The 16,022-nt window shown below is 45.3% G+C and overlaps 1 protein-coding gene across 1 annotated transcript in view; it reads right to left on the reverse strand.

The window, feature by feature from the left end:
* baiap2l2a (BAR/IMD domain containing adaptor protein 2 like 2a) overlaps positions 1–10,803 on the reverse strand; it is a 33,917-nt gene extending 23,114 nt beyond the window's left edge. Inside the window, exons 1-8 of the mRNA XM_056288491.1 lie at positions 10,650–10,803; positions 9,960–10,035; positions 7,172–7,258; positions 5,759–5,820; positions 5,588–5,659; positions 4,664–4,744; positions 3,834–3,965; positions 2,790–2,888 (exon numbers count right to left, since the gene is read on the reverse strand). Of these exons, the coding sequence (XP_056144466.1) occupies positions 2,790–2,888; positions 3,834–3,965; positions 4,664–4,744; positions 5,588–5,659; positions 5,759–5,820; positions 7,172–7,258; positions 9,960–10,035; positions 10,650–10,709 (669 nt within the window). The 5' untranslated portion in view covers positions 10,710–10,803. The remainder of the gene's footprint in view (positions 1–2,789; positions 2,889–3,833; positions 3,966–4,663; positions 4,745–5,587; positions 5,660–5,758; positions 5,821–7,171; positions 7,259–9,959; positions 10,036–10,649) is intronic.
* Between the last annotated feature and the right edge of the window lie 5,219 nt (positions 10,804–16,022).

The raw sequence follows: 16,022 nt of genomic DNA on the forward strand, positions 1-16,022 counted from the left end.
AAACAAACACAGCATCCACGTTAATCCGCTGATAGTCATTACGGTGGGATCTGGGGCCTCCGCTGTGTCCCATGCTGGTCGGAGACAGACTGAAAGTGATGGGTTTCATCTCACAAGGGCTTTACTCTCGGTCTGTTTGAATCGTAATTGTGGCTCTGAGATGGAGGACGATATCTCTCTCTGATCAGATGATTTGTGTTTTTAATCTCGCCATCTGAGGATGGAGAGGTGCATATGGCCACAGTCGAGCACATTAGAGGTTGTGTATTCTCATATGACGGAAAGCACGGACTTTAAAGGGACGCCTGCATGCCTATCCATCCTGGGGCAGGGATCCCTCCTCTGATGCTCCTCCTGAGGTTTCTTGACAGTCTAAATTATTTGCGGCGTCATACAATCGCACAGAACGTAGAGCGACTGTAAAGTCCTCCTAGATTAGATTTGGGAGCGTACAAATAAAATTTGACTTTACTTGACCAAGCAGCTGCAGGGGTATTATTTATTACCAAAAAAGTAAACATGCTAAAATACAGTTGCCTAACAGAGGGCTCCATTTAGATGAATTTAAGGCCTTTAAATACGGTTCTCTGCAAAATGAAGTTGCCTGCTTTTGTTCTGCCATGCAGCAGGGAACGTATGGTCCAAAACCAAAATAATGTTCATGAATAAACATGGAGAGCCGTACGCGGCTGGTGACAAACGGCAGACGCAGCAGTGTTGACAGATGATGTTGAACTACTATACCCCAGCAACAGAATCAGAGGTCCTTTGCAGGGTGCGGCTCTGAAATATGAGTGTCATGTGGAAAGCACTGACGTGTTAGGGGCAGGAACGGGCCGAGGCCTCCATGTTACACTGTTCATCCATAACATTCAACTTCCTCACAATTTCTTTTTTTTCCCCCCCAACTGTGAGCTATAACATAGGCCGTATAACACGGCCTATGTTATCGGTTTATAACCCCCTTGAAAGATGGCTATGATTGGTTGAGCGTGAATACTGTCGTCACACAGAAGAGACGGAGTGACCCTCCGTCTCTAACCCGAACTCTAACCCATGCTGCCTTCCCTTCTGACGCTGACGGCTAATGTTAGCTATTGATACACATGAGATTTTTAAACCAGCCACGACCTCACAACAGTACAACGAGCAATCACCCTGCCTTCCCTTCCCTTCGCCCTCCGTGTCTCCTGTATGACGACAGTATTCGTACTCAACCAATCATAGCACAGACAGATGAATCTGAATTAGATCCTTCAAGTTGCAAACCGATAACATGGCCCATGTTATATCTGCCAACTGTACATGGCCAATTACCCCACTCTGCCGAGCCGTCCTGGACTCTACTCCACCCTCTTCTGCCGATCCAGGGAGGGCTGCAGACTACCACATGGCGGTGCGAATTCACGTTTGTAGTGACCTCGCCCAGTACCGGTGTGGGAGGGTGGCGGCGCGAACTTATGTTTGCGGCGGCCTCACCCAGTACTGTCCGTGCAGTGTCTTTGTCCACGTCTGCGTCTAAATTTGTGTCTTCGTTTGATGGCTGGGAGAGCTGGCGCTGGATTGGCTGGGAGAGCATGGTCTGCCGCATCCTGTGGGCCCAGGGACCACGGCCCTGCCTGGAGCTGTGCCCGAACAGGAAACACCGAGGGCGGTCTGACAGGATGCGGAAGCGGAGCAGGCTAAAGTAACTGCTAGCTCATGCAGACCGGAAGTTCTGGCAGTCATCCTGGCATTTGCTCTCTTGGACTGATTTTTTTTTTTTTTTACTTGATATGTTGGCTATATGTAGGGTTTTTTTTTGTAGTTTGGATATATGTGTTCTTTTAGTTTGAATGTGTTTTTGTCTTTGTGTTGCACTGCTGCATGTTGGGGGAAATGATATTTAATTTCATTTCATGTACGCAAGTGCCTGAAATGAAACGACAAATAGATGTTCCTGATTGCTGATGATCCTCCGATACATGTGGAGTCGCCAGCCGCTTCTTTTCTGACAGTGTGTTGAGTTTTGCCAGGGGGAGCCTGTGGGGGGGGGGGGGCACGCCATAGCGCATGGGAGGATCATGCTATTCCTACCAGTTCCCCCTCCCCCCTGAACAGGTGCTCCAACCAACCAGAGGAGATGCTAGTGCAGCGACCAGGGCACATACCCACATCCGGCTTCCTACCCGCAGACACGGCCAATTGTGCGTGTACGGACGCCCGACTAAGCCGGAGGCAACACGGGGATTCGAACCGGCAATCCCTGTGTTGGTAGGCAATAGACCATCAGCACCCGTACGCCCCTTCCTCACAATTTCTACCTCATCTTCATCTCAACGTAGTTCCAACTCCCATGCTCCACCATCACCAGTGGCACAGTTTGATATTTTTTGCACTAATTAACTATTTTTCCTGTTTCACAAGATTTGAGGTCATCGTTGTGAGACACAGAAATGGAAACAGATGATCCGCTGTGGCGATCGCTAACAGGAGCAGCCGAAAGTAGTAGTAGTGGTAGTAGTAGTAGTAGTAATAGTGGTAGTACGTTGTGAGACACATGAGCTCAATAATTTCTAAAACAACCATCACTGTTACAAGCAACGTAATCTGGTTTTCAGCACTTTCCACTGCAACAGGGTTTCTACAATGACTAATAAATAGATATTCAAGTTAGTACACTAAATCAACTGTAAAAATACGCTGCTCATTGTTTACCTTCCCCCAACCAACTACCACTTCCTCGAGTGTACATATACGCTCTCTCTCTCTCTTTCTCTCTCTCTCGCTCTCGCTCTCTCTCAACTGACCGTGTTGTCCAGCCCAAAGACTCCTGTGGTCTCTGGCCTTCTGGTAGCGTTCACCGCCTCTCTCCAGACATCAGCTTTCAGCTGGAGACCGTCCCCTGTCTGCCACACATATAAACACGTGCACATGCGCGCGCGCACACACGCACATGCACACACACAAAAGTATACATATTCAAACGCACACATAAACAATAACATTTGTGTAAATGTTCTAAGTCAAAAAGTGACTGTATGTGTTCATTATTTGACCTCCAATTAATGAGTAATGAATAATTCATTCATTATTCATTAATTGGAGGTCAAGCAAAGTTATATTACGTCATCTGGACACAATGTTTATTGACAGACATTAACTGGAGGGTTTCTCGTTCTCTAGAAGGGTGTTCCTGCTTACAAAGGTCAAATAGTGGTTGTAAAGGACTCTTAGTGTCCTTAATTATTTGCTTTAACTTCCTTTCTTACTGGATCAGTGTTACTCTTGACGCGGCTCGTGAGACTTTGTTTTGCGCCTCATATAGATCCACTGATAACAATAAGAACACAGCTATAACTTCTATAGGTTCCGTTTGTGTCCTGTTTTAGCGCATTGAAATGAATTATCCAGCAGGTGGCAGCATACTGAAGATACTTCAACGAACGTAGGCTACGTAACAGCGTGGGATCATGGGTAGACGTATAGCCTATGTGTGAAGCTTTGTATTTGCGAAATGTTTTGCAAGCTCTGTGGCTCTTTGAGCAATGGTCTTACTCATAAGTGGCTCTCCTAAGAAAATGAGTGAGTACCACTGTGATGGACACACGAGGACAAATCTGCACGAGAACAAATCAGGTTGTCAATCAATAACGGGACAGGCCGCGGGGTAGCTCAGTCTGCACCTCCAGAGCAGTATAAATATATGGAAAACACACCCGAGTTGAACAAGAGCACCACCCATTCATTTTATTGCCTTTTATTCTGAACAGCCCCCTGCAATATGGCATGCATGTAGGTCAGAGCAAGGCCCAAATGAATCTTGTGAGTACTGTTTGAAGGAGGTGTGACACCTTATTAATGAGTTGGACTATGGACTGTGTGAGGCTGCAGTGTTTCTCAGCCAGGAAGCGATATCTCCTCTCCTCCTCCTTCAGGGCTTCACCATGACTCTCCCTGAGGAACCTCACATACTCACTGCCATCCTGGTGACACACATGAGGAAATACATTATAGACCTTCTCCTCTCACTATCTATCTATCTATCTATCTATCTATCTATCTATCTATCTATCTATCTATCTATCTATCTATATGATAACAAATGTGTAATTCTTTTCAAGCAGATATATGCTACACACCTGCTTATAGCCACATATGTATACCACACATACAGACATGTACACATGCAATATCCATCCATCCATCCATCCATTATCCAAACCGCTTATCCTGCTCTCAGGGTCGCGGGGATGCTGGAGCCTCTCCCAGCAGTCATTGGGCGGCAGGCGGGGAGACACCCTGAACAAGCTGCCAGTCCATCACAGGGCCGACACACACACACACACACGTTCACATCTAGGGACAATTTTAGTACGGCCAATTCACCTGACCTACATGTCTTTGGACTGTGGGAGGAAACCGGAGCACCTGGAGGAAACCCACACAGACACGGGGAGAACATGCAAACTCCACACAGAGGATGATCCAGGATGATCCCCAAGGTTGGACTACCCCGGGGCTCGAAGCCAGGACCTTCTTGCTGTGAGGCGACCGCGCTAACCACTGCGCCACCGTGCCGCCTCACATGCAATATGTATCCCCAAAAAGACCTGCACACTCAGAAGAACACAAACGTGCCAAGTGCACATTCATATGAGCACACACACACGCACACACTAACCTGGTTAACGCCTCTCCTTAACTGTCTCTCCAGAGCTGTAGCCTGGGTGCGCACCTCCATCTCATAGCGCCTCCTGCTGCTCTGTGAAAAAGAAACACCCCCATGGTACCGTCACACCACTATACTACTATTTAGTGCACGTTATACTCTATGCATACATCCAATCAGAAAAACCATAACCAATGTAGGTAAGGAAAGACAAATACAAGTAAAATATCAGAGAAAGATATACTTTGTTAAACCAGTTGTGGTTTTGTTAAAATCTCGTGAGCTGGATTTCATGCGGGCTGCTAATGTGAAGAGTGTCCCTCTTCATGGAGAAGGTGTATTCAGAAACGTTTTGGCAACATCAAATAATGATTTGAAGAGGAACGCTGTCATCTGATACTTAAGCCTGGATTAATGTAAATACCTCACAGCAGGGCTGCAGTAAACATGCCCAGAACATGCAACAAAAAGAGAAGTATTGTATAAAGTATAGGTTGTTTGCATATGACGTCACGAACTACAGATGGAGGGCAGGAAGTGATTTTCTACTTAGGAAGCACTGTCACAAACTTTCGAAATGCCTATGTTTGGCGTCATTAACTGAGAAACCACAAGGAGTTTTTATTGAGTACCAAAAGGTGTTCATGGGGGGGGGGGAATGCAAGAAATAGACCGGAAACGCCTGAAAAAATGGCTTGCGAGCCGTCGTCTGCGGTCGGGAGGAGCCGAGTCGGATAACACGCACCGTGTGTGCAGTGACCACTTCGTCTGCTTTTCACTTCCTGCCCTCCATCTGAATCTCGCGCATCATCAGAATCACGCGACCGCAAACAAACGTTGGTCCTGTAGTTTTAAAGCCCACTGCTTTCTGGACACAAAGCTTCAGGACCTGGACACGATCTCAAACGATCTCAGATGGCCCCAGCTTCGACTCACTGATAAATAGTCTTTGTCCAGTCGGATGTTATTGTCCATCTCCTGCAGAACTTCCCTGTGGAACCAGTGGAACTAGAGGGAAACGCGTCAAATGGAAACAGAACTTCACAAAACTACACCGAGCAGATGTTAAATGTATACTCATCAAACTGGACACTGAACTGAACCTACAACTCCCTCCAGCTCCATGGTCAGCTTCCTCTGGTGCGCTGAGAGCTGAACCAGCACGTCCCCTGAAAGACAAGGTGGACATCACTAGAGACACGCTACTTCATGTCAGCCTGTATTATTTTGTGTATTTAGTGCATTAATTTTCATTCGTGCAGACACCAAACACATCTCCCTTTTTGTCTTATTCACACACACACACACACACACACACACACACACACATACACACACGTCACCCTATACTCGTGGGGACCCCTCAGTGACTACGTTCATTCCCTGGCCTTAACCTTAACCATCATAACCACATGCCCAACCTTAACCCTTACCTTGATCTTAACCTAATCCCAATTCTATCCTTAACCCTAAAACCAAAATCGAACCCTAAAATAGATCCTTTTCCTCATGGGGACCCATAAAATGTCCCCACAAAGTTGGTGGATTCAGGTTTTCCTATCCTAGTGGGGACATTTGGCCCCCATTAGGATAGGAAAACGTGGCACGCACACACACACACACATGGAGCTCAACCTGCTGTCTACCACGTGGCACAGTCCGAGGGACCCACCTCCCGGCTGAAAAGACAGCCAGTCAACATTGGCATCAACTAAAAGACTGAGTTTGGCTTATTTCCAGCACACACCAGCAGACCTTCTGCAAGTCCATTTAAAAGAGGCCGGGTTAAGTGAACACAGCAAAGCCATCTGCCTGTTATCCTCCATTATTCATGCGCCCGGTGGCACCTGATGCGTATACCTTCTCCAGCAACACCGAGGCCTCCCGGCTGTATAACTCATGAGAAATGCATCGAAACATACGCGACCTGACAGCTCCCCTTGTAGAAACTCATCCGCTTTTTAAGCAGCTGTCACACATCGTACATCCAGCTCTGATAAGGAAAGCGCGGGCTTTGCAGCCGACTGCAAGAGCATGTGGGACCTGCAGAGTTAACCACGTTTGGCCGGTTCGCCACCTGGTCCGTCTGCCTGAAACCTTAAGACCTGCTCCGCATCAGTTTATTGTCTGTCAGTGTGAAGGGTTTAAACGGTAAAACACCGGGCGCGTGCAGTACATGCACAGCAGCTAGCTCGTTTCACTTTGGACGGAGCAGGGACCCAAGCGATGAGGGGCAAGACAAGTAAAAGCAAGGAGAGCACACTCCAGTCTGTTTGATCCTGTGAAGGAGACAAAGTCTGACTGAGTTCATAACGAGCCATGAGCAGAGCAAAGGCGACGCACAACCATGCCCGGGGGACTAGACTCTCTTCGTGTTCCTACTTCAAATGTTTGATTTGTACCGTTTGAACTCACACACCTGTACACACAACCACACACACACACAGAAATACATACACACACACACACACACACAACACATAAATACCTACACATACATACACATCTTGGTTGTCTTACCTATTGATTGTGAGGACATGGTACGAAAGGCCTGCTCTCCAATCTTAGCGATGGCATTAAAGTAGGCTTCACTGGTTACAGCAAGAGCTTCAGCAAACACACACACACACACACACACAGTCAATTGAATTGCAAATTTAGTTAATGCAGCACACTTTGCAGACATGGAGGTCTCATACATTAAAAGCGCAGGAATAAAAACATTAGTTTAAAAGCATTTCGCAGACTTACCTCCTACCACAAGGCAAAGAGATTAATCGACCAAGCATTCAAGTTTCGGGCCCCATTACCATACCCTACAGCTCTAACATGTAAATAGCCTGATATTTAAGTGCTCGTTCCAAAACTGTGCCTCATAATAATCATATTTCCTCCTACCGACAAAGCTAGGCTTATGAAAATGAAGGTTTTTACCACGAATCCTTTCTCCATGTTGTTAGCGGCACTCCATAGATTTTCCAGAAATTTCCCTCCATCGCTCATTGATTTAAAGCAATCCTATCTTGTCAAAGCAATTGAGATTAGCGGCACATGGCTGGTGCGTATCGCAGTGGATGCTGCTTAATGGGGAACTCTATCAAAGGGCATAGGATTAACAGATTCAGATAGCACAAGCTTGTGAGATCCCCCTTCAAAACAAGCAGGGTGAAAAAGCACATAATCGACGACCACGATCTGTCTGGTAAATGGGCAGAGAGTTGTTTTTTGTCTTCATTTACACGGGGCAGCAGAGTCCATATAATCTAGACTCCGTGTAATGGAGGCTTTATTTATATTAGGCCCCGGTATTGGCTGGGGCCCATCATTAAAATGTAAACGTTTATGCCTTCAGCCTGCACAGAAGGAGGCTAATTAAATGTTTAGTGTTGGCGATGTGAGCCGGGGCAACCATAATCCTCATGTCTCTGGGGTTATAAGTGGACTGGTCTTTCTATGACTCAGTATATATGCACATATTAGTGTGTAAAATTTACCTCTACAACTGTATTTCATTTTGGATTTAGCATCCATCAGCAAAATTGATAGCGGTCTACATGAACTAGAATATAGAATAGAATAGAATAGACTTTATTTGTCATTGTACATACATAAAATGAAATTTGTTCTCTGCATTTAACACATCCTATTGTATAGAAGCAGTGGGCAGCTGCAGAAACCAGCTCCAGTTCTTCTTTCCATTCCCTTGCTCAGGGGCACAGGCAGGAGTATTAACCCTAACATGCATGTCTTTTTGATGGTTTGGAGGAAATCAGAGCACCTGGAGGAAACCCACGCAGACACAGGGAGAACATGCAAACTCCACACACACCTGGGACGGCCTGGGGTTCGAACCCAGGACCTTCTTGCCTAGAAAGGAAGATAGCGTTGCTAACTGTTTGGCAGAAAATGGAAAATTAACTTCTGCTTCAGATTCTACTGAGATGTTAAATGTCTTCACAAGAGGTAAATATTTGCCCCGGCTCACAATAATATTGGCATTATAGCTAAAATAGGCCTCAAGAGAAACCTATATCATGTTGTGCCTCTGACTGAAATGACCCGATGTCTCATCCACCCATGCAGGAGACTGATGTAAAAAAACAAACAGACAGTAAACAGTAATACTGAATGTAGTCTCTGAGCAGATGAGCAACGATGCCTAGAGGACAAGCTCTTTCAGCCCTAAACCAAACCTGGGCCATAACACCGTCAAGATATTCCCAAAGTGTACAGACTTTGGAATAAGGTCATCAGCTGGGGTAAAATAGAGTGATTGAAACTCCCATAACCTCTGACTCCATCACAACCAGTTAAGTTTATGGCACTTATAAAGTAAGCTGCGTGACTCCCATACAAAGCAAAGCCCACATAGAGAAGTCAATATTCACTGTAGCAACTTCAAGTCCTCTTTCTTTCTTTCCTACTTTTTTCTTTCTATCTTTCCTTCGTTCTTTCCTTTTGTCTTTCTTTCTTTCCTTATTTCCTTTCCCTTTTTTATCCCCCCCCCCCATTTTCTCCACAATTGTACCCGTCCAATTACCCCACTCTTCCGAGCTGTCCCGGTCGCTGCTCCACCCCCTCTGCCGATCTGTGGAGGGTTGCAGACTACCACATGCCTCCTCCGATACACGTGGAGTCACCAGCAGCTTCTTTTCACCTGACAGTGAGGAGTTTCACCAGGGGGATGTAGCGCGTGGGAGGATCACGCTATTCCCCCCAGTTCCCCCTCCCCCTTGAACAGGCACCCTGAGAAACTTTTTCGGCGTGTGCGGCAGGCGAGCAATTCTCATAGGAATGAATAGGCGCCATTTTTAGATCCAGTATCCAGTTCTACTATAATACATCCATGGTCACCACAGCGGATCTTATAGTTTCCATTGGTACCCTGTGAGGGCACAGCACCAATGGCAGCCTTGTTAACACAGGTCTCGACAGATCCGGCAAGGTCTTGTCAATCCACATACTGATTTGGCAAAATTTTACGTCGGATGCCCTTCCTGACACAACCGCTAACCCTATGGACAGGGGTCACAAGTAAAGCATTGGATGCCATCCCAGTATTCATGGACTTGCGCCCATGCCTGTTGCCATGTCCTTTCCTTATTTCCATATTTTTTTCCATATTTTCTTATTTTTCATGTATTTTTCCCTTATTTCTTTATTTTTCCCTTATTCCCTTATGTCCTCATTTTCCCTTATTGCCTTATTCCATCATTTTCCCCTTATTTCCTTATTACCTTATGTCTTTATTTCTCCCTTATTTCCTTATTCTTCCCTTTATTCCTTCCTTCCGTCATACATCGCTTACCCTGAAAAGCTTGGATGTAGCTATCGCCCAGTAAGATCAGTTTTTGTAGGCTTGGGTTGAACTGATCCATCAGGCTCTGTTTTAGAGACAACACACACACACACACACACAAGCACACATGTAAATGAAAACATCCACATAAACAAGGACAAACTGTCAGCACATTGACAGAAACCTCTCCTTTGGACAAAACCCCCGCAAACAAACAAGCACTGTAAAACCAAAATCAAACTATATACTATAAAATAACTCGAAGCAAACCGAGATTTGTGAGCAGAAACGACTCTCGTAATGTCGTTACCAGAGATGGGCGACTCTTATTGGGTAGTGGCTTGATACGGGCCTTATTTGAACAACACCATGTATAGGAGGCGCAGGTTACTTACTAGAAATGTGTTTATCTACTACATAAATGACATTCAAACCTAAATCTTCCATTCACTCACCTCACAGTGCCAACAAAAATCCTCAGGTACTTTCAAATCACCAAAAAGTATTTCTCTCTAACATCACAGAAATGACTTTCCTATTGACATTAAGTGAGCAAATGGTTTCACAGGACAAGTCTGGGGTCATTTTGCACCCCACTATCGCAGATAAACAGGTTCTCTGATTACAGTTACATTTTCAATTACAAGTAAGTTGTCTGATTACAATGACTCATGGATTATCTGCCTCTCACTCACTCACCGAGTAAATCGTCAGTGTAGAGCGATGCAGCTGATCGCTATTCATTCCCAGCATACTCATGTCTACCACGTTCAGACCGCCAATGACACGCTGACGGAGATTAAAAGTCTTAAAACATCCAGAAAATGTGATAAAGACTCGCCTAAAGAAGGGAGAGAGTGCTTTATTGTAGTGAGCAGGAAGAAGAATGGTAAAATGAAACAAGCACGTAATTGACACCTCCCTGTGAGAGAGAGAGAGAACGAGAGAGAGAGAGAGGTAAATAATTAAAGACAGCCCCATAAAAAAAAAACAGTCAAACACTGTAAACCTTGAGACTGCTGTGGGTTTGTTTGAGGCTGTGCACACACATGTACGTGCACGTGTATATGTCCAGACCAGCGGTCGGGAACCTATGGCTCGCGAGCCATATATGGCTCTTCCGGTGACGGCATATGGCTCCCAGACAATTTTGAGTTGAAAATTTTTTTTTTTCAAAAAAATCAGTTTGGAACTGATTTTAAAATGCTTGTGATATTTCTTAATAATACTGTGTCATTTTAAAGTATACAGAAATTAGTTTTGAAGATAAATTTCACGGGTCACCCGTGGGTCGGGTCGGGAACCAATGGCTCGCGAGCATGTCCGGGTCATTGTAAAGGTGAAGAAATCAATTTTATCAGATAGCCAACTAGTTTATCCGCTTCAACCCTTGTAACGGAAAAGATGGCGAAAAGAAAAAAAGACGATGATTACCGTGCATTCCAGGCTGCGTGGACAGAGGAATCTGCATTTGTGGAGAGAGCAGGATCTGCGGTATGTCTAATATGCAATGATAAAATTGCATCGATGAAACGGTCAAATATAAAGCGGCACTTCGATACGCACCATGCTTCATTTGCATCGAAATCTCCAGCGGGGGACAGCAGGAAAAGGGCACGCGAGGAGCTACAGCGGAGAGTGCAGACGAGTCAGCAGCAACTACGTGTGTGGACCAAGCAAGGTGACGGGAATTCCGCTAGCTTTGCGGGGGCTTTGGCAATAGTAAGGAATGGAAAGTCATTCACAGATGGCGAGTATGCCAAAACATTCATGCTTGATGTGGCCAATGAACTGTTTGATGACTTCCCAAATAAAGACAAGATAATCAAACGAATAAAAGACACGCCCCTGTCAGCAAGAACTGTGCACGATCTTAGCATCATGATGGCAAATCAAGTCGAGGAAACACAAATTAAGGACATAAACGCCGGGACATACTTTTCTCTCGCGTTAGATGAGTCAACAGACGTTAGCCATCTATCTCAGTGCAGTATCATTGCCAGGTATGCTGCAGGTGACACACTGCGTGAGGAAAGCTTGGCTGTTTTGCCAATGAAAGGGACAACAAGAGGAGAGGATTTATTCACGTCTTTCATGGAGTTTGCTAAAGAAAAAAAACTACCGATGGATAAACTTATTTCTGTCTGTACTGATGGTGCACCCTGTATGTTGGGGAAGAACAAAGGATTTGTAGCGCTTCTCCGTGAACATGAAAAGAGAGCCATCCTAAGTTTTCATTGCATCCTGCACCAGGAGGCGCTTTGCGCTCAGACGTGTGGCCAGGAGCTTGGTGAGGTGATGTCTCTGGTCATTCGAGTGGTCAACTTTATTGTTGCCCGAGCTTTAAATGATCGCCAGTTTAAAGCTCTGTTAGAAGAAGTTGGGAATCATTATCCCGGTCTGCTTTTACACAGCAACGTGCGTTGGTTGTCAAGGGGGAAGGTGCTCAGCCGTTTTGCAGCTTGCCTGAGTGAAATCCGGACTTTTCTTGAAATGAAAGGCGTCAAGCATCCTGAGCTAGACAACACTGACTGGCTCCTGCAGTTTCACTATCTCGTGGACATAACTGGCCATCTGATCCAGCTCAATGTGAAAATGCAAGGTATTGGAGATACAATCTCATCCCTTCAACAAGCAGTGTTTGCATTTGAAAGCAAGCTGGAAGTCTTTCTCAGGGACATTGAAACAGGTCGTCTTCTGCACTTTGAAAGACTGCAACAATTTAGAGATGCATGCTTAGCAAGTGACTCCACTCAACATCTGGATCTCCAGCAGCTAGCTGGCTTTACGTTCAATCTCCTGCAGTCATTCAAAGCACGCTTTGGAGAATTTCGTGCGCGCACTGGTCTTTTCAAGTTCATCACTCATCCACATGAGTGTGCAGTGGACAAAATCGACCTGACATGCATCCCCGGGGTCTCTATCGGAGACTTTGAGCTGGAAGTTGCTGACCTGAAGGCATCAGACATGTGGATGAGTAAGTTCAAGTCACTTAATGGAGAGTTGGAAAGTCTTGCGCGACAGCGAGCAGAGCTGGCGAGGGAACACAAGTGGACAGAAATTAAAAATCTTCAACCTGAAGACCAGCTGATTCTTAAAACTTGGAACGAGCTTCCTGTGACATACCACACAATGCAGCGTGTGAGTATTGCCGTATTGACCATGTTTGGCTCTACATATGCATGTGAACAGTCTTTCTCGCATATGAGGAACATTAAGACCAACCTACGCTCACGTTTAACTGATGGAAGCCTCAACGCCTGCATGAAGCTCAACCTCACCACGTATGAACCAGACTACAAGGCCATCAGCAAAACCATGCAGCACCAGAAGTCGCATTAAAAGTAAGACATATTTAATTTATTATACGTTAAAAATACTATATGGCTCTCAATGAAATATATTTAGAAATATTTGGCTTTTATGGCTCTCCCAGTCAAAAAGGTTCCCGACCCCTGGTCCAGACCATTGTTATCTATTAAACTATAAAAAGGGCCTGGATATTTGACCGAATACAACACACACACCATGTCACCCCGGAGACCCCTCATTGACTACATTCATTCCCTAGTCCTTAACCCTAACCTTAACCATCATTACTACATTCCTAACCTTAACCCTTACCCTAACCTTAACCTAATCCTAACCTTAACCCTAAACCCAAGTCCTCACCCTAAAATAGACCATTTTCCTCATGGGGACCCATAAAATGTCCCCACAAGGTAGGTGGTTTCAGGTTTTTGTATCCTAATGGGGACATGTGATCCCCATAAGGATAGAAAAATCTGATGCATGCATGCGTGCACGCACACACACACACACACACACACACACACACACACACACACACACACACACACACATTGAAGGCAAAATTGCATTCCTTTTGTAAGTAAACAGTTAAATGGAGTGTGATGTCATTGATGAAGATTTACACCATCGATGCTTCAAAATCACTGAACGCATGAACACAACTTTGGCTATTTGTAACACTTCACCATTGTAATCAATTACAATCAAAAATCTGGTTTATAAAATCTCTGCAAAGTTTTTCACACAGTATTTGAAAGTCCCAGCTATGCCTGGTAGAGGATATGGGTCTTTTTCATGTTAATGGTCAGCCCAGGCTGCTTGTATGCCTTTGCAAAGGCATCCAGTATGTTCTGTAGATCCTCTTCTATGAGGGATGTTGAGGTGTTGTCATCGGTGTACTGCAGCTCTATGATGGATGTGGATTTATAGTTTGTCTTTCAGCAAGCGCTGGAGCACCTGACGAACATGGAGCTGGTGAGAGTCGAGGTCCTTGGAATAGAATAAAATGTCATCAAGATATACAAACACAAAATGCCTAATCCTCTCTTAACACATCATTTACCTCAGGTCAGAACACAACAGGGGCATTCCTCAGGCCGACAGCATTACCAGGTACTCAAAGTGTCCGAGAGGTGTGTTAAATGCTGTCTTCCATTCATCCCCCCTCTCTCAGGCGCACAAGGTGGTAGGTATTGTGGAGATCCAGAAAACACCACGGCTCCGTGGAGGGGGCAAAAGCAGCGCTGATTAGTGACAATATTTGTTCTTAATGGTAATCTGATTAAGGCTGCGAAAGTCAATGCATGGTCTAGCTGAGCCGTCTTTCTTACTCACAAAGAAAAACCCTGCACCCACTGGAGAAGAAGAGGGGCGTATAATACCTGTAGCCAGGGAGTCACCAATGTACGTTTCCATAGCCTCTTGTTCCAACCAGGAGAGGTTGTAAAGCCGGCTGCTGGGCAGAGGTGCTCCAGGTTGCAAGTTAAAGGTTTTTTTTAGGGAGTTGTTCCTTATCCGGTGAGAGGGTCTAAGGACAGGATGTTGTGTTGCTGTTAAGCCCACTGAGGCAAATTTGTAATTTGTGATATAAATAAAATTGATTTGATTTGATTTATGGCACAGTCATAGGGCCTGGTGTTTGCTAAAAACTGACAATCGATCATGATATACTGAGGGAACCGTGGAGAGGTCTGAGGGCTCAGGGAGAGACTGCGCCAGTGTCGGTGCTACGGGGGGGGCATTGGCCGGGCCTCGCCCCCCCCAAATGAAAGTTGTGCCCCCCCGCCAATTACCCAGTGATGATGTGAAAATTAGTACTTAAACATCATATAAAAATTAAAATTAATTAATGCACATAGCACATTTAAATACATAATCAATAATAATAATAATAATCAAGGAAATAAAATGCTTAAATTTCGTGATTGTGGAGGAGCGGGGTTGGCAGGACACCGGAGCGGAACATCAGTGTGTGATTTTGTCCATTCAGGTGGTCATTGCGTGTGACACACAGGAAAAGGATACTTTAAAAACGCGGCAAAATCGACGGAGCTAGCTAGCTAACTGTAAAATCATGATGGCTATAAGAAAATGGCTACGATCTGCTTGTAGCGTCTGTGCGCGAATGGAAAACAACGGGGTGAAAGAGCAGAGCACAAGTAAGGATTCTAAACGCACATTCGAAGGTTAATTTAGCAAATAATTAAATAAAAAGATTCACAATCGGAGAATATTCAAATATAGAATGTAAATTTGACAGCCCTAATGCTCATGCCCCCCCCCCCCTGTGAAAACCGTAGGCCCGGCCGTCAGATTTGTTCTGGCGCCGACACTGGACTGCGCACTGGGAGAGTCAGAGCAGAGGCTGAGTACAAACAGTTATGATGGCAAAATGAACTCCATGCATTAATCTTACCTGTTGTACTGTCAGCAGTTGATAAAAATACATTTGTATATCCATTATCCATTAACCAAAATGCTTATCCCGCTCTCAGGGTCACGGGGATGCTGGAGCCTATCCCAGCGGTCATTGGGTGGCAGGCAGGGAGACACCCTGGACAGACCACCAGGCCATCACAGGGCATTGTGGGTTATTCCCTCGAGCATAATCTTCAGGAATGTGGGTTTACCGAACGTGTTCAGTAAGGGCTCAAAAACTCCATGAGCAAGCTGTCATGCACTTGTAGATTTTAACGTGGGACAACCCTGAGCCCTAAGAGTGCATTTTAGTTTCACCACTTCACCAAGGCCCCTGTTATT

Source organism: Lampris incognitus, chromosome 10, assembly GCF_029633865.1.
Source record: "Lampris incognitus isolate fLamInc1 chromosome 10, fLamInc1.hap2, whole genome shotgun sequence".
Taxonomy (NCBI): domain Eukaryota; kingdom Metazoa; phylum Chordata; class Actinopteri; order Lampriformes; family Lampridae; genus Lampris; species Lampris incognitus.